We start from the raw sequence: 19,886 nt of genomic DNA on the forward strand, positions 1-19,886 counted from the left end.
GTGTTATGAGTAAGTTGTTGGAATCCATATTAAATAAAGTAGTAGTCAACCACCTCAACAGAAATAACCTTAGTGACACAATATGGTTTCCATTCTGCAAGATCTACCACAGATGTGCTAACGGTTATATCTCATAGGATTAGTGAATCTCTTGACAAAGGCTTTCTTTCTAGGGCAATTGCTCTTGACATATCAAAGGCATAAGGGCCTACTTCACAAGATTTCCAGCTACGGTATAACTGGAAATGTTTTCTCATTAAATCATTTCTCTCTGATAGGCTCATAAAAGTAGTGGTTGATGGACAAAAATCAGAGGCCCACAGTATTAATGCTGGAGTCCATCCTGAGCCCAACTCTCTTCCTGATCTACATCAATGATCTCTCTAAAAACATACTTAAATCATTCGTTGACATCTATGCTGATGACACAGGCTGTAAATGACAAAGTTCTCTCTCCTCTGATCTCCAGCGCATGGTTTATTAGGGGAAGATGTGGCTGGTTACCTTTAATGCATCTAAAACAAAACTCCTATCCTTACATCATCAACGCTCTGGTCCCCATCTGGCATCAATTGAAATGGATGTCTTGTCTGGCTCTGGCAGAGGCCCCATGTTTTGACAAGCTTCTGGGTTTGACCTTTACTCCTGATCTGAAATGGAACACGTACATCAAGTCTGTTGTCAAGGTCGCTGGAAAGATGGTGGGATTCTTCTACTGCTCCAGAAGATATCTCACTACTGATGAAATTCTCTATCTATATAAAAGCCAAGTACGTCCAAGGATGGAATACTGTTGCCATATCTGGGCAGGAGCTGCTAAAAACAGCCTATCCTGCCTTGACAGAGTACAAAATAGACTTCGTGGTTTAGTGGGGGATGTTCTTTTCTCTACCCTGCAACCTCTCTCCCACAGAAGAGATGTTGCAAGCCTGTACTTGTTTTATTGTTATTTCCATGGCAGGTGCTCGTTTGAACTCCAATATCTGGTCCCTCCTCGCAATCTTTCATGAAAAACACCCGTCTAGACGAATCCACTGTCAAAAATTTCCCCCCCACTCTTTATCTGTGTCTAAAACAAAACGTAGATTCCATGAACTGCACACCTGTGGAACCGCCTGCTTCCCACTTGGATGTCTGTAAGTCCAACGTAAACAAATTCCTAATGAACCGCCACCTCAAGTAAACACTTCAATAAATCTCCACACTAACGTACTGTACTTGCAATAACCCTTATCCCTGAGTGACTTCCGGGCCTTGATAAAGGGTGACCACCGTGTAAAAAAAAAAAAAAAAAAAAAAAAAAAAAAAAAAAAAAAAAAAAAAAAATAGTGCAGAAAAGAAAAGACACCCAAAAGTGGTCAGCTATATATATTTATGGCAGCACCAGATTATGCTTTCACCCAGGATCTGCAGTCGTCGAAGAGGAGCAAATAGTCAGCAAGAGCCTGACAGTTGTCGTGGAATGCCCAAAACAAGACCTGAAAAAGGCCAAGGATGCTGGGTCCAGTTCCCCATCTCCTATGCATTTAGAGAAGACCATCGCTACCGGTCAGCCCCCCCTCTTCTTTGTCAAGGGAGAGGCCAGTAACACACACTAGGCACAGAGCGGCATCAGTCTCTCCTGTAAGGAGAGAAAGACAAGGAAGCTCCCCTTCCTCCTTGGACACCAGATCTGTGAGGTAGATCCTCCTGCAGTCAAAATAATCCCCAGGCAGAGGGGACTCCTGAAGCTGGAGACAGTGAACGGCCTATTGACTGCGGATCATACTCATTTCAAAAATGCTCCTCTACTCATGACCTTTGTGCGCATAATGGAGCCGCCAACTTTTATCTCTTTGAGACATTTTATTTTAAGCCTAAATAATTAAGCACATAAGTTTGTTAGAGACTTCCTGTTTGGTCTGAATTGTCAACCCGGCATGAACTTCTGCACCATCCTCTGTGCAAGGACTGAATCATATAGACCCCCCTCAACAGCTGCAAACTCATGTCTTTAAAAAGACAATGAAGGACTAATGGGCATTCCGTTCTTGCAACCAAGGATCTAATAAAATTTGTATTAAATTTGAAGGTAGGCCCTGTGTTCCTCTTATTTTACCACTGTCTTGGAGAGAAAGGAAAAAACAAAAACTGATTCCATTATCTTGAATCTATCCAGTGCAGACCTGACAATTATCATAGACTATGGATTTAATCATATTAGCAGAAAAAAAGGGGGTTCACTTACTTTACCACCACTAACAATTTTGACTATGCACAATTCTTCACCACACTGTCACTCCTAAAATATTTAAATTATGCGAGGAAAACAAGTTAACCCCCTTTAAAAGACATTAAATTTTTCAAGATTTTTTTTAAGGATTGTTAAGTAATCTATAATTATTGTCAAAAAAGTTAAGATGGGAGGGATTATGGGAATGCAGGGAGGATTCTCCACAGGTCCACCATTTTTTTTTTTTTGTAGTAAGTTATCTCTTAAGGATAAATCACAGTTATAAAACATAAACACCCCTCTTGGATGTGGGGTATGTTATACCATAATCCCATGATAATCTTTTTTGGAAGTGGAGGGGTAGCAGTATCAGAATTTTTTGTGAAAATAGCGAATAATTCCACCCCATCTTTCCAAGCTTTAAACTTCGGACTTTACAGGTAAAATTCGAGAATTTTATGTCCGTTTTTTTTTAAATTTGAATATATTATGTATTGACCTTTTCTCTTCAATTTGTGAGTAAATAATTATGTACTTATCCGAGTCGAAATTAATTATTATTAGACATTTACAAAATTGGAGGCGTGAATTATTCGACCCCCTGTCTTTCCAAGCTTATAACTCCTCGAAAAATGTAATTCAAGCCCTAATTTTTTTTTCAATTAAAGGAGCAAGGACCAAGGTTCCATTAAAAAAAAAACGTGTTTTTTTTTTAAAGGTTTTAAACTTCAAACTTTACAGGTAAAATTCTACAAGAACACGATGTCCGTTTTTTTTTAAATTTGAATATATTATGTATTGACCTTTTCTCTTCAATTTGTGAGTAAATAATTATGTACTTATCCGAGTCGAAATTAAGTATTTACTTTGTAATAGACACTTAACAATTGACCGTGAATAAAAAAAAAAAACGTTTGTCTAAAATATTATATTCGGTTTATTGGAAAGAACATAAAATTTCACATTGACCCTGAAAATATCGTAAAAATAGAATCAATAGAAAAATTTTGATAGATTTTTAAAATTTAAAAATATTGAGTTCGGAAAATTCATTACTGTTTAAAAAAAAAAAAAAAAAAAATATTTTTATTACTTTTAAAACAACTGTAATAGTTTATTTTGGAAGTATAATCCATAAAGAAAATAAATAACCCACTTTTAACAGAGAAATTACGAGATTTTTATATTGTATTCGCAGTTTCGTGTTAGGGGTGTCAAAAATTCCTACAAAAATTCTGATAGTGCTAGTGGAGGGGAAGTATTACATGTTCTAGTATCCCCAAAGGACTAATTCTGCTCCCATAATTTCTCTAGGGGTATATTTAAAGATTATGAAAGTTATCTTCTCTGGTTAATTTTATCTTATATACTTTTAACTTCAGGGGGGCTGCACATATACACTGAGTTCATCAAAGAGGGGGAGAAGAAGAAAGAAAAAAAAAAAAAAAAAAAAAAAAAAAGCAAAATTCAAGTTTACAAAACTTTATTCTTGATCGAGCCAAGAGCTTTTAGAAGGGCTTGGTATCGTCAGTCTTTGGAACTGGAGTTTTGCCATGAGTCTTGGCGAGATGATCAGAATATTCTTGGTATGGGGATTTGGTGAAAGCATTATCTTTCCAAAGGTCAGGAGTCAGATAAGCATAGGTCTGAGCAATGGCATTGTAAGTGGCTTTGGCAAAGTTGCCCATAGTTGCTGTGCTACCCCTGGCGTGGGTGTAGACATCATCAATACCAGCCATACTCAGCAGCTTCTTAGGAACAGGGGCGCTTACAATTCCAGTACCACGAGGGGCAGGGATCAAGCTGACTGTCACACTACCACACTGACCAGCAACCTACAAAGAAAAACAAAACATGTTAACATTTCCAATGCTTTGAACGGGGAAAAAGTTAAGCACATCCAAAATTAGCATCGAAAGAATAAAAGTATATGAACAAAAACAGACTTCCTCTAAACCAATGAGTATTAAAGATACAAATAGTATAGATTCAGCTTCAGGGAGATACGAAATCTCCATTGTTAAGATATTTTATTTGCTGAAGTTCAAGTTCATTATATTTAAATATTTAGTATAAAATTTGGTGTAATTATGAAAGTTTATTTTTGACTTGGCAAAACAATGTTAAAAAGGAAAGGAAAAAAATGTTTGGTGTATTTTAGATCAAGAAGCAGATGTCCTCAACCTGATCTGGTAACACTGAGGGAGAAAGGAGGAGAGATGAATAAATAAAAAAAATGTCACCGCTAATTTGAGATGAAATCCACAAAAGAAAATCCACCTCACCCAAATAGTCGGTGTTTAATTTACCTTCACACGACAACCTCAATAGAAAATTAGTATCTCAATGAGGTGCTTTTTGGAAGGAGGAAAAAGCAATTAGAAAATAAGTTACAAATTCTGCAATTTAGAAAATAAAATTTGGAACATTCGACATGAAGAGGTTTATGTGAATGATAATTGTACGTTTTTAGAAAAACTTTTCAATACACTTCAGAGCCAAGACAAACTACAGCAAAAGCATCTTTTTCTACAAATTTAGTTTTGACTTATATATATATATATATATATATAAAAAATCTGAGTAGTACTCATCCGAGAAGCCAAAGGTAAGAGCACTGATTACGTGACAAAGAGAAGGAGAGTACTTATACACTAAGAAATTAACATTTAAAATTACTTATTACTTTTAAATTCATAATTCCCCATATTGTTAAATTCAATACTAAATCTACTAAAATTTGTCAAACACATGTACTGCTCTTTTAGGTGTGTCAGAAATTGCGAAAAAAAAAAAAAAAAAAAAAAAAAAAAAAATTTACTTTTTAATAGACATTTCAAAATGGGGGGGGGGGGGTAATCAAAAAGTTTTGGCCTAAAACATTCGGTTTATTGGAAAGAGCATAACATTTCACATGGACCCTGAAAATATCGTAGAAATAGAATCAATAGAAAAATTTAAGATTTTTTAAGTTTAAAAATTGAAAAATACTGAATTTGTAAAATTCAATTAACTTTTTCATTACTGTTTTTAAAAATATTTCGGTATTGGTTAGGGGTAGGGTTAATTCGCTGTCACGGTGTTTGTATAGTTTTACCAATATTTCTATTACGTTTTATATAACTTTAAAGAAAGTAAACCCACTTTTAAAAGAGAAATTATGAGTTTTTTTAATTTTATTTGCAGTTTCGTGTTAGGAGTGTCAAAAATTTCTACAAAAATTCTGATACACCCGTTCCTTTGAATAAGTTCTCCCAACTTTTTTTTTTTTTTTTTTTGCACTTTATGATTTTTTTTTTCAGAGTTTAATTAAATACATCTGAAGGTTGGCTGAAACACTGAAAATAACACTCAAGATGAGAACAGTATTTCAAATAATCCAAATTATAAAACCTTATTTCAAAAATTCAACATACCTTGTAACAGGATTAAAAACTACTTCAGAGGCAAGAAACTAGAATTTAAGTGGGGCAAAATTTAGAGCTGTAGGTTTTGAAGATAAAATGTAATGAGGAAAACTTTGAAATTAACCTCCAAATTTAAAAATTTGATTCTTGATTATGAAAATGTCACCGCTAATTTGAGATGAAATCTATAGGAAAAGACAACACCTCACCCAAATAGTCGGTATTTTTTTTTACCTTCACACGACAACCTACACAGAAAACGAGATTTCTGCAAGGTGCTTTTTGGAAGGAAATCTAGACAACTGAGAAAGAAAAAAATATATAAATCCAGGTAGGTATGAATGTGACTTGTCTTTGGTAACATCTGTATGATTTATGTATTCTGTTGTAAAATCGCCAAAAAGCCGGTTTACGTATAGGATAAAAAACAATGAAAACTTACTTTACAAGGAACTGTGTGGGGTTTACCAATCTTGTTTCCCCAATATCCTCTCCTAACAGGAATGATGGAAAGCTTGGCAAGGACAATGGCGCCCCGGATGGCAGTGGCAACTTCCTTGGAGCATTTCACACCAAGACCAACATGGCCATTATGGTCACCAATAGCAACGTACGCCTTGAATCTGGTCCTCTGACCAGCGCGGGTCTGTTTTTGGACTGGCATAATCTTTAATACTTCGTCCTTCAAAGCTGAGCCCAAGAAGAAATCAATGATTTCAGCCTCCTGAAAATGGAAAAAAAAATTTCTTTAGAGCGCGATATTAAGGTAAATGTTATAACTACAGAAGACCAAGCAGTAGTTTTTTTTTGCCTGACATACACGAGTCGGACCCCCATTGCCAAATAGGCACTGGCTACAATGTTCAACCATGTGTTATTTTTTCATTTTGGAACCGCTCGACGTTTTTTTTTTTTTAAAGACCAAATTTCGTTTTTAGATTCGAAGAGTTAAATAAAATGCGTTATTAGTAATACGGCATTGGTAAATATGAATTACTCCACCCTCGAAAATTCCTTTAAAATTAGCACTCAGATTTGAGGTAGCTGAAAACGAAAATAACGTTTAAAATTACGGCAAACGAGTAGTTTCCAAGACACGAAGAAATGTTAGTTCTAAAAGAGTGGGGAATCACTTTGGCCACGATTTTTCTTTCCACCCTCGGAAATCGGTTAAAATTCCAGGAAACCAGTAGTTTCCAAGATATGAAGAAATGCACTCACGTTATGGTATTTTTGGGTTTGTGCTACTGCACAGATTCGAAAAAGTTGTCAAAGCAAGATAAGTTAATTTTCTATCATACTGGATATATTTTTAGTGTTTTTATTCAATGTAACATTTTTATTCAGCTAGAAAACCAGTGTTGTACCGATGTATTGGAAAATTCAAGATGGCGTCTGACTCCTTAAGACGGTTAGTTATGGAAAAAGTTTTAATAAAAAACCAGACAAAATACTATTAAAAACCCGCTCAATATGTTACTGTGACATAGGTTGTCGTGGTTTTTAATAGTATTATTTATAACACCTTTTCCACAACTTACCGTGTTAAAGAGTCAGGCGCCATCTTGAATTTTCCAATACATCTAAACACTATTGTGGTAATTATTACTGACCGGAACTCGATGTGGAGGGGGGAGGCAGTCGCTCAGTGCTTGGTCGACTGATTTTATAGTAGTAGTATGTTCTCCACCACCACCACCACCACGTGGGTCGGACTGAACTTTGCATAGCATCAACTTGTGGGTTATAAAACACCCCTATCGTTGAAGTGTTAGTTGGACTTTTGTTTAGTCAAGTTACGTTTCACAGTTACTATTACAAAGACAATTTGTCGTTGTAAGCAACGAGGCAATACGTTGCAACTCCAGTTAGCCGAGAAGGATTTTCCACACAAGTTAAGAGTTTCATTGTTTTTTTCCTTCTATGTCGAGTTCAGGTTAACCGTTGAGTTGCAGAAACGCCCCCCCCCCCAGTCGGTTAAACTCCGACACTATAGTTTGAGCTGAATAAACACGTTACATTGAATAAAAACACGAAAAATAACTTCTTGCCTTTGATAACATTTATTTGTTATATATTTATTTTTTGACAACTTTTTCGAATCTATGTGTACGGTAATACAATCCCGTATTTTTTTGGAGTGGGCAATTATAGAACTTGTATAGATTTTTAACAGGTGCTTATGCAGTTTAACCGTTTTAACATAAGTAACGTGCCGACATTAACCGAGCAGAAGAATTAAATTGTTTACAAAAATTGTTTACATTTGGTGGGAGGTTTTGGCTACACCCTCGAAAATAAAGGTGCACTTACTGACTGCGCTATTTTTTAAATCGTATTCCCAAAAGCATTTTCATTATTATTATTTTTTTTTTTTTGGGGGGGGGGGGGGGGGTTCAATTAGAACTTGCACAACATTTAAGGTGCTTTTGTAGTTTAATTTACCATTTTTCCGTAAGTAACGCGCCGACATACACCGAGCAGAACTTTAATTTTTTTCAAGAATTGTTTACATTGGGGGTAAGACGTTGAGGGACAGAGGGGGGGGGGGGTCTCTCTCTCGGTTAATCAAACTGCAGAAGCACCTTAAATGTACAAGTTTAGTCAAGACATAAAAAAAAATGAAATACCGAGAAAAAAAAAAAAGTTTAAATTGTATGTATCCGTCATAGAACGAAGTTCTACGAAACAAATTTCGGGTTTGTATTACTGTACACAGATTCGAAAAAGTTGTCAAAAAACAAATAAATGTTATCAAAGGCAAGATAACTTACTTTTCTACTAAACTGGATATATTTTTCGTGTTTTTATTCAATGTAACATGTTTATTCAGCTCGAAAAACATGCAGTGTTTACCTATGTATTGGAAAATTCAAGATCGCACCTCAGTGAAAGAGGGAGTGAGGTGCCACTGCCACACCTCACCCCCTCTTTAACACGGTAAGTTAGGGAAAAGGTGTTATAAATAAAAACTAGACAAAATACTATTAACTATGTCACGGTAACATTGAGCGGGTTTTTAACTATTTTATCCAGTTTTTTTTATTTATAACACCTTTTCCCAAACTTACCGTGTTAAAGACGAGTAAGTCCGACGCCATCTTGAATGTTCCAATACATCGGTAAACACTATGGTTTTCAAGCTGAATAAACATGTTACATTGAATAAAAACACGAAAATTATATCCAGTTTGGTAGAAAAGTAACTTATCTTACCTTTGATAACATTTGTTATATATTTGTTTTTTGACAACTTTTTCGAATCTATGTGTACAGTAATACAAACCCGACAAATTTAACCGATATTCGGCGCTGTTTTTTTTTTATGACGCTAATAAAACGTCCTAAATTATGAAGTGGAAAAAAAAAAAAAAAAAAAAAAAAAAAAACGAATCATTGTCGGTTTTCGAGGGTGAAGAAATTCGTAGATGGACAGAAAGTGGAAATTTTGCGTTAAATTTATATAGGAAAGTGATACCCCACTTTTTGACAAAGTAATTTCTTCATATCATGGAAACTACTTATCTGCTCCAAACTTAAATGTGGTATTGGTTTTCAGCACCACCCAAAACCTATAAAAGTTAACATTTTAAAGATTTGAGGAGTTGGAAACTTTACATTGACCAAGTAAAAAAAAAAAAGAAAAAAAAAGTTCATCCTATACAGTTTTGGTCACCCGAAGCTAAAAGTGTCCGACGTAACTTCCGCAAAATGTGTCTCCCAAGATTACCACGGATGAGCAAAACTATCGAATGCACTTATTGATACGCGCTATTTTTGTCTATCGTCACAACTTTTCCTGTTAATTACGTATAATTTCCGACCAAAGAAAAAATATCCGAAAAAGCGCAAAGCTCAAGTAAAATAAAAAACTAGACTACACGTCAAAAATTCTTTCCTTTTCAGAATTAAGCGCTCCCTCAATCGAACTGCGTACATCGAAGCCGATGAGTTTTTCGAATTTAGGAAAACGTCCCTTATTGAATAAATATCGATTGAAAACACATTTTATGATCGTTCTTGAAGGAGATATTGTTTTTAAAAATAAACTATAGCCCCCCCCCCAATATTTTTGTAAAAATAAAATCGATTTTCTAAGTGTCCGTTTTCTACCTAACTGGCTAAGGGTTATCTTTCAGATGCAAGGTTCCTTGTTTACTTGCGGTTGTAACGATGTAAGATTCCGTTGTACGGAAGACAAAATCGGCCATAATTTAAATATTTAAATTCATTTATTGAATTTAAATATTTAAGTTGATATACTGTTTAAATAATATACGTCTACGATGTTTTTATTGGCGCTTTTCTTCGTATTTTTTAATAACATTTTTTTGCACCATTTACAAGTTTATATATACAAGCATATAGTACCCTGCCCAACCATGATGTGGTAAATCACACCTATAATTTTACAGATCCGAATGACCCCACCAACCATTCACACAAATCGCATTGAGGGTAGCTGGAGTATCTGCAAAGCCAAACTCAGAGCGATGCGAGGAACTAGTCGTGCAAATTTCAACACGGCGAATAAAGGAAAATTATTTTAGTAACATTCTATATTGGATACGTTTTTTTTTTATGAAGTTTAAGTAAAAAAAGTTCACTTTTTTTATTAAAAATACATTTCATGAAAACACTCATAAAATGTTCACGTTATTTAATTGTTTGTTACAAATTTCTAATAAAGATTATTTTTTTATTAAAAATACATTTCATGAAAACACTCATTATAAAATGTTCACGTTGTTTAATTAAAAGTTCTTAATTTTAATCTAATAGTTTTATAATTTTGTTACAAATTTCTAATAAAGATTATTTTAATTTAAACGGTAATTAGGTTTTCATTATAAACTCCGTCATGTTAAAGGCTTTAAAATCACTTTAAATAGTAAATCAATTTTAATATTAAAAAAAAAAAAAAAAAAGAAATCAACAGGAAAAAAATCTCGTGAAAACATTACGAAATACTTTTCCGTATAATTAATAAATGTATCTTTATTTTACTATTACAGTATTAAAAAAATTATTTGTAAAAAGAACTTGTAAATGGTGCAAAAAAATGTTATTAAAAATAAGAAAAGCGCCAATAAAAACAGACATTTTGGCCGATTTGGTCTTCCGTACAACGGAATCTTACATCGTTAAAACCGCAAGTAAACAATGAACCTTGCATCTGAAAGATAAATCACTAAGAACTTAGCCAGGTTAACTTATTTTAAAGCGTTTATTATGTTCATACAAAGTTAATTACAATTTTTTTTTGTTCTTATTTTAACGATGTTTTTTGGAGTCAAAATAAAAACAAAACCCAAAAATTAAAAAACAGGGAGCGATTCGATTCTTCGTTACGCTTTTGGTTTTGTTTTTTTAATTATGAGTTTTTTTGTTATGTTTTTGTTTTCTGTCATACCAAATGAGCTCCTGCGTTATTTAAAATTATGATTTTATTAATTAACATTTATTGTCGTCCTGTCAAATTTTGCAAAAATTTGACTAATAAATTAAAAGTGAAATATTTTTTTGGCGCGAGAGATGCCATGTGCTAACAATCTCTCGTTAACTCATTTTTAATTTTTACTTCAAAATTCTAAAAATCATTAAGAGAGAAAGTAATCACTAAATAAATTTATTAATCAATTTTATTGAAAACTCCGCTATCGTTTATCATTTTTTGTTGGTTGCTTTTCGAAGGGAGATATAGGTTTTATCCCCCCCCCCCTCTAAATTATATTTTAAAAAATATGATCGTTTAGTTACTATGGCAACTAAGGGAGAAGTCTGTTTTTTTAGGGTGTTCGGCAGGGAACTCTAATCGCAACCAGTACCCTATTTTTTTGCGATTATCAAGACCCCCTAAGATGTGATATACCGGGCATTATTTCTCGTTCTCCCGTAACACTCGACATTTTTTTTTATCAAATAAACGATTCCAAATAAATTAAATAAACAGTCGGCGAGGTAGAAAAATCGATTTTACCCTTTTATAAACAGTATATAAGTAAATTCTTTTTATATTAATATAAAAAAAAAATATGCGGTCTCGTTTACGGACATAAACGCTTTTATTAAAAACATTAAACAAGTAAAAATATTTTTAAAATATTATGGGGGGGGGGGCTATAGTTTATTTTAAAAAAACAATATCTCCTTCAAGAACGATCATAAAATGTGTTTTCAATCGATATTTATTCAATAAGGGACCAGTTTTCCTACCTAGCGAAAGGGGACGAGTTTTCCCGGCACCGAATTTTTCGCTAGACTCATATATGTCAGACAAAAAAAAAAAAAAAAAAAAAAAATTTAGTTTACGGAAATTTCATTTTTCTTGCATGTGAACATCTTGAAGGTGGCGAATCGCCACTAATGGCTGACGTTTTGTCTTGCATCATAGCCTTAGTTATTTTGTCTAATATTTCGAATTTATTAGAGTTATTGTTCAATGGTCGCCATTTTGAACACGTGGGAATTAATTTTTTGGTGCTTATGCACTTATTGTACCGTGCTATTTTTTAATAGCATTTTTAAGCTAAAGTTTTCCAAACGTTAAGGTACTTACACATTTGTTACCGTGACTGCTGCAATTACATTTAGAAAACCATTCTTAAAATGGGGAGGGAGTTTTCGTAACTAGTCTCTAATTTCACTTTAAGTTGCATACTATTTTTTAAAAATAAATCACGGTAACAAAAATGCAGCAGCGTTATTTTAGCACAGTACAATTTACTTTTATGGATTTTAATGGTTTATAAAGTTTGTTTTTACAAGAAAAAAAAAAAAAAAAGATAAAATGCTTCAACAATACCATAGAGTGGTTCGAACGTACCTTGATGGGTAAAGAGAAGAGATAAATCTCTTCAAGAGTGTGAATTTTCATATCCTTCACTAAACGACCAAGTTTTGTGACTGGAACCCATTCTTTGTCGGCATCTTTGGCCCCACGGCCTCTACCACGACCTCTGCCTCGTCCACGGCCGCGTCCACGACCTCGGCCTCTGCCTCCAAATCCGCCTCTAAAGCCTCCTCGTCCACCGGCTGGTGCTGCGTCCGCCATTGCTGAAGGAAAGAAAAGTTAGAAAAAAAAATCTTTGTTAAAATATAGATCTAGTTACCTACATCTCAAATAAAGACAAAAACATGTCGAATAAATAGAGAAATATTGTGTACGCGTGTAGATTTTAAAATAATAGAAGGATGGTTAAGATATAAGATTTCGAAGAAAGTATTGAAAAATGCTAGTTTCCACTTACATGGTTCGTGAGAAAGAGGCCCGAACCGGAAGAAGTCAGATTTATATACGTCCTAGCGAAACCGGAAGTAGACCATAATGCAATACTCCTAAATTAAATAACATTTTTTAAATTTTACTTCAAATAAATCTGCAAGAATGCTGTTGTTGCTGTTATTATTATTAATAATAATAATTAAAAAAAAATTGTTTCAATTTTTTCGTGTTCTCTTTCTTTTGGTTCCAGTTGCTACTGACCGTTCGCCTTCACGGTGAATGGCCTGGAAAAGTCCCTTCTGATTAATGTTTACCGAATGTTTTCCAACCTTAAAATAAGCAAACTTAACTGTTTTTCAAAATGGTTTATTTTTAATAAAATATGTTATAATAAAATTATATATTTACTTTAAAACGTTTTTTAAGAAAAGTTTTATTTTTTTATGTAAACTATTTAAAAAAATTTTTTATTATCACATTTTAATTTTATAATAAAAATATTTTTAAAAATATGCTTAAAAAATATTTTTTATTTATTTATTTTTTTACAAAGGAGTCCCCATTTATCAAGGCCCAGTGGCCACTCGAGGTTAAGGGTTAAAGAGTGTATAGTAGTCAATGGGGCAATATTATAATAATAATCGTTAGTAGTGTAAATTTGGTAAATTGGATTACTTAAGGGGGTGGCTCATCAAGAACTTGTTTATATTGGACTTGAAGACAACCATGTTGTAGTCAGCTGGAAAGCAGGCAAACAGGAAGACAGTTCCACAAGTGTGCAGTTCTAAGAAAGAAACTTTGTTCATGGAATCTACGTTTAGGTTTAGGCACAGATAAAGAGTGGGTGAAATTATTGATAGTGTTTTCAACTAGACGAGTGTTTCTCGTGGATGTTTGATGAGGGGGGGGGCATAGATTGAAGCTCAGTCGAGCACTTGCCATGAAAATAATGATAAAGCAGAGACAGGCTTGCAACATCTCTTCTGTGAGAAAGAGGTTGACGGGAAGAGAAAAGGGCATCCCCTACTAGACTAAGAAATCTATTTTGAACTCTGTCAAGGCAGGATGTCCTTTCTAGCAGCTCCTGCCCAGATGTGGCAACAATACTCCATCCTTGGACGTATTTGGCCTTTATATAGGTAGAGAATTGCATCAGCAGTGAGATATTAACTGGATTGATAGAAGAATCCCACCATTTTTCAAGCCACCTTGGCAACGGATTTGATGCATGTGTTCCATTTTAGATCAGGAGTAAAGGTCTAGAATAGCTGGAAATGTCCTCTCAACCATTTAAAAATATAATCTTTAAAAATAGAAATAGAAAGCTGCAATCGGAACTAGTTCCCATACTAACAAAGTTGTTAAAAGGCTGCCTTATGGTAAAATGTTTTCCTTGGAATACCTCAACAGTCTGCTCAGTATTTAAAAGTATAAGGGATCGGGTTTCTGCATCGCATTAAAGACCAGTCAGCCTCCTGTGTGTCATGAGTAAATTGCTTGAGTCCGTGATAAATAGAGAAGTCTTTTTTTATTTATTTTTTTTTACAAAGGAGTCACCACTTATCACGGCCCTGAGGCCACTCGAGGATAAGGGTTATTGAGTGTACAGTAATCAATGGAAGAATATCGTAGTAGTTGTTATTAATGGAAATTTGATAGATTGGATTACTTAAGGGAACGGTTCATCAAGAATTTGTTTATGCTGGACTTGAAGACAACCAAGTTGTAGTCAGCTGGGAAACAGGAAGGAAAACGGAAGAGAGTTCCACAGGCGGGCAGTTCTAAGAAAGAAGCTTTGTTCGTGGAATCTATGTTTTGATTTAGGCACAGTTAAAAAGTGGGGAAAGTTATTGACAGTGGTTTCAGCTAGATGGGTGTTTTGTGAAAAAGATTGGCGAGGAGGCACTAGAAATTGGAGCTCAGATGAATACTTGCCATGGAAATAACGATAAAACAAAAACAGGCTCGCAACGTGTGGAAAACAGGCTCGCAACGTGTGGGAAAGAGGTTTCAGGGAAGAGAAAAGGGCATCCCCAACTAAGAAGTCTATTTTGTACTCTGCCAAAACAAGCTATTCAGCGACATGCAACATGATTTTTGTTCTGGGACATCAATAGCTGATGTGCTGACAGTAATATCGCACAGGATCAGTGAATCTATTGACAATGACTTTGTTGCTAGAGCAATAGCTCTTGTAGTGGGAAGATGGATCGACCGGTCTCTGAGTTCATGATGAAGTCGAGAGTATGGGTGAAAACACCTTTTTCTAGCAAGCAAAAAAATATATCAGCAAATAAGGACAACCCGGGAACAATTACAAATATTTAAAATAACAATTTTTATTAACCAGAAGATAATTTTTTTTTGTATGTGCAAGTCACAGTCCTTCTTGAATGTGCTCTTTTGCCCCATATGAGTGAAATTAAAAAGATTGGAGTCCATTAATGATATGGTGAGACGTGTATCTTCTATGAGACAAAAATTTGGGAACATCATCCGAGTGGAAAAATAATATTAATTGTAAATGTATGGCTGGGAGTTTCTAGTGACGAAAGAAATCCTCCGAGACTGAGGAAGGTATTAATGTCAGTGCAATTTAGCGAAGAAAACTTTTATGAATACGAAATGCCAGAGAGAAAAGGTTTGTAAGCGTAGAATATTCATTCATTGTTGTTTGCATTAGCTTCCTTAGTGAGAGAATATTTTGTTAGTTTGCAGTTTTATATGACACTTTGATCTGTTCCAAGTTGTGTACTAGCATACTAGCATTTGAGTCCGCACGGTGATAATGTGGAGGATCATTGCTGGGATTTGTGGAAAGGCTGTCTTAACTTGATAGTTTTTAAATGTCCTTCAGAGTTAGACTCCAGTGACATTACAAGCGGCGACATTAATGTCTTGAGAAAATGTTGTCTAGACTTCAGTATTCTTGGCGATGGTGTTTTATGTCTAATAGACAGAAGCCGGCATATGTGGTAACCATGAGTGGTATTAGCGGTTACTTGTGGAAACTGTCGGGACTGTTTAAATTTTGGCAGGCTAGCGCTTATATATGAGCTTTCTCTAACATTCTTACCCATTTGCTGTATTCATAAACGAAGAGATAAAAATGCAGTCCCATGGGTTTGTGCGTCAAAGTGATGCATTACAACTGCGTTTCCTTGTGCAATATAGATTTGCATAGGTGTTCGGTGAAACAATCAAATTGTCCCCGAAATGATTAGATTCCGATTGTATAAATTCTTCTATTTATGTGACAAGCAGCTTGGTTTAGCTAGTCAATACACTCTTAACATATCTAAAGCATTTGACAGGTTCTGGCACAAAGGTCTACTGCATAGCTGGAGATGCCCTCTCAATTTTAAAATCCTTTCTTTCTGAATATAATCGGTTATGGGCAGAAATATGAAGCTTACAATATTAATGCTGTCATTCCTCAGAGATCCATCTTGGACCCAACTCTCTTCCTGATATTTTCTTGATTAAAAATTATTAAAGATACTGTTCATTGCTTTTTATATTATTAGAAAGAAATTAAAAGAATGTTTAAATGTGTGTGTGTGTGTGTTTTCATTAAGTTGCGATGGATTTTAATCATCTTTTTAGTGCCAACAGGTCCCCAATGAGTGCTGCCAGTTCTAGATTCAAGTATGGTAGATAGTGAAAAGAGAGCAAAATGTCTGGGTTCAACTTTTTTATTTACATTATCACGTGCTCAACTCGCCTGAGACATGACATATGATTGGGCAAGCTGGGAGGTAAGCTGCATTCCTGTGCCAATCAGCTTTGAGCTTGTAAATGAAAGATATTTCATTATTAAACCATGAAAAATTTTCACTGGAGTTGCCACACCTTTAATGCATCCCAAACCAAACTTCCACCACCGATGCTCATATGCCCTCTTTGCCCCAGTTTCACCTTGACGAAACATCCTGCTTTAAGAAACTTCTGGAATTATGCCTAACCAAAAATGAAAGACATACATCAGATCTGTTGCTAAAATTGCAAGAAAAATGGTGAGATCATTCTCCAGAAATTATCTCTATCCTGATGCAATCCTCTACCTCTAAAAGAGTCAAATAAATTGTAGCAGAAACAAATAGAACTCTTTTCTTGTGCGTCAGTGCCTCCCCTGACTGTGCGATATGGCACATACTGACCAATCAGAGGCATAGCGCAGGGACCTTCCGTACCCCCTAAGGAACTCTAACTGCTTCCGTTCTGGACGAGAAAAACTCCTTCTTTTCCAGTCAGATGCCAAAGAGAGCGAACCCATTTCCTCACTCTTTCTCTCTGCCTACACCGGTATCGACGATTCCCACTTGGGAATAACTACCGGGCAAAGGCAGACAAGTTTTATATCTTTTTATATCTTTTTGGCATCTTACCCTGACTCGCTTCAATAAACCTTTTCCTTGTTAAGTTTTACAAAGTTGTTTGTTCGTTTATTCAGTAGCTTGTGTCAAATTATTTATTTTATTAGGGAGTGCCCAAAAAGCACTAACTCAACTCCCTAAAAGATCCTAAGATGGTGTGCTGTTGCCAAGAGTAGAAAACCGTCTTTGAAATTTAGTGAGCAAGGCCCTTTTCATCTTCCTACTTTTTCCTTTTCACAGAAGAGACATTGTGAGTGTATCTATGTTTTATCATTACTTTTATGGTAGGAGCTCAAACAATTTGCTGCCTGAGAAACTGAAAAGCTGCTAACAAAGATCACGACGCACGAAGGATCAGCTTCCACTCAATGGCTTCCTTCAGTCTTGACAGACTATGGATACCCACTGTAAGGATGCCTGCGTGTGAAATTTTTGTGGCAAGAGTTGCGCAAACCCCTCTTGAGTCGACATTGTTGAATACCAGTGGCAAGTGGAGGTTCAGGACGACTGGAAACAATGCTGAGATAAGCAGAAAGCACATACAGTGCCTAGAATGCCCAAATGGTCACCTATCTGGTACTAGCCAGGCTCAACATTACTTAACCGGTGTGTCAATGTAATTATGCCATTCCACTCAACACAATTATCCTAAGAAACTGAAAATGAAGATCTACTAACCTTGTCATGGGTTGGATAGATTATAAGAAAGTATTTGACATGATGCCCCATTCATGAGTACTCAAATGTTTGGAAATTTTTAGAATAGCCCCCAACATCCGAACATGTATAAAGAATAGCATAAAGAATTAAGAAACTTATTTAACTTCAAGAAATGTTGCATTAGACAAAGTGAAAATTAAGAAAGAGATTTTTCAAAGTGATAGTCTTTTCCCTTTGTCTAGAACTGGAAGCCATGTTTAGTTTTAGAACAGTTTCCAATGGTTAGTTGTTCTATACGAGTCCTGGAGATGACTGGTTCTCAGTAGGCAGTTGTTTTGCTCAGGTTCCAGACTTTATAATTTTGTAGTCAAAGAGCAAAAGATTCCTCCAGTGTTGACGCAAAGAAAACATATGTAATGTTGCTAAAAAAAAAAAAAGGAAAGAAAAAGGGTTTTTATTTTTATGGAGCAATTCTGGTTTCTGATTGGTTGGTAGCAGAACGTGAATTAATTTGATTCGTCAGTTCCTAGTAGCATCGTTTATAAATAGAATCTCTCAAGTGTGAGGAACCATACCCCCCCCCCATTATGAATAAAAAAATATTGGAACACTTTGCTTTTTGTCACCAGCTTGATCCCATTGACACTTATTTTATGGAATGTGAAAGCAGGAAATGAACTTGGAAAAAGACTTCCAACAGTTAATCACCTACTATTAATGGACGACCTTAAAGTTTTTGCAAGGAATGATAAGCAGCTTGATACTCTAATGAATACGATCAAATTGTTTAGTAATGACTTAAGGATGAAATTCGGCATCACCAAATGTGCTATTCTTGTCATGAAAAGAGGCAAGCTTGTCCACTCAGATGGCCTTAAACCACCAACAACAGATCTGATTAAGAATGTTGACAGCAAGAGAAGCTGCAAATATTTGGGAATAGTGAAAATTGATAAGATTAAGAATATAAAAGTGAAAAACCAGATCACAGCTGAGTTTACAGAAAATTAAGGGTTATTCTTAAATCGCATCTCCACAGTTGGAATATAATATATGCTATCAATGTCAGAGTAGTAACTATCATTCTATATACTACTGGTGTACTTAATTGGAATGTAGATGAATTAAAATGTTTGGATGCAAAAACATGTAAAATACTTACAATTTATGGGGCTTTTGCTAAGAAAGGAGATGTAAATCAATTGTATCAGCCTAGAAAAGAAGGTGGTCGAGGTTTACTTAGTGTTGAAAACGTGGTAAATAAAGAGGAAGGAAGTCTAGTGGAAAATATTTCTGAAAATAATGAAACTCTTCTCCATGAAGTGAAAAGGGAAAATATAAAAGGACTTAGGATGAAAAAGAGTCACATATTGCAAAAAAGAGGAGGAAAGAAACTACACAGAGTGTTGCTTAAGAATACTAGATTTAGAGATAATGACAGCTGGAATTGTTTGTTACAAGATCCACTGAGAGCACGTTCGTTACAGCTCAGGAACAAGCAACTCACACTAGGTCTATTAAACACTACATTGACAAAACTACAGAATGACAAATGTGCAGATTAAGTAATGAAAGGGAAGAAACATTAGCACATATTATATCAAAATGCCCTATGCAAAGTTCAACATTAATATGAAAAATGGAAACACGACAAAGTCACTTAAGTCATACATTCGAATATATGCAAAAACCAGAGGTGGCATAGGAAAACGATAATGTCAAACTTCTTTGAGGCATGCATATTCAAACTAATAATGTCTTTGAACACTTCAAACCTGACATAATTTTCCTAAACAAAAACAAGAGAACTTACTCAATCATTGATGTAGCCTGTCCTTTTGATACCAGAGTGCAAGAGAAAAACCATGAATAAATAAATAAATATCAAGATCTGAAATGGGAATTAGACCATGGAGATGTAGATTCCCATTGTAATTGGAACCATAATGAAAAGCCACCATAAATGGCTCAATCAGATTGATGAGACAATTTCTTTTCCAATTTTG

General features: G+C 34.9%; 1 protein-coding gene across 1 annotated transcript; it reads right to left on the bottom strand.

Annotated features, from left to right (window-relative positions):
• Positions 1 to 3,678: 3,678 nt before the first annotated feature.
• LOC145292980 (small ribosomal subunit protein uS5) lies at positions 3,679 to 12,867 on the bottom strand. Its single transcript, XM_080139222.1, has 3 exons — positions 12,446 to 12,867; positions 6,062 to 6,343; positions 3,679 to 4,047 (listed from the first exon to the last, which is right to left on the bottom strand). The coding sequence occupies exons 1-3, from the start codon at positions 12,671 to 12,673 to the stop codon at positions 3,721 to 3,723; spliced, it is 837 nt and encodes a 278-aa protein (XP_079995348.1). The 5' UTR covers positions 12,674 to 12,867; the 3' UTR covers positions 3,679 to 3,720.
• Between the last annotated feature and the right edge of the window lie 7,019 nt (positions 12,868 to 19,886).

Source organism: Euprymna scolopes, chromosome 14 (assembly GCF_053919585.1).
Source record: "Euprymna scolopes isolate OS-2025 chromosome 14, ASM5391958v1, whole genome shotgun sequence".
Taxonomy (NCBI): domain Eukaryota; kingdom Metazoa; phylum Mollusca; class Cephalopoda; order Sepiida; family Sepiolidae; genus Euprymna; species Euprymna scolopes.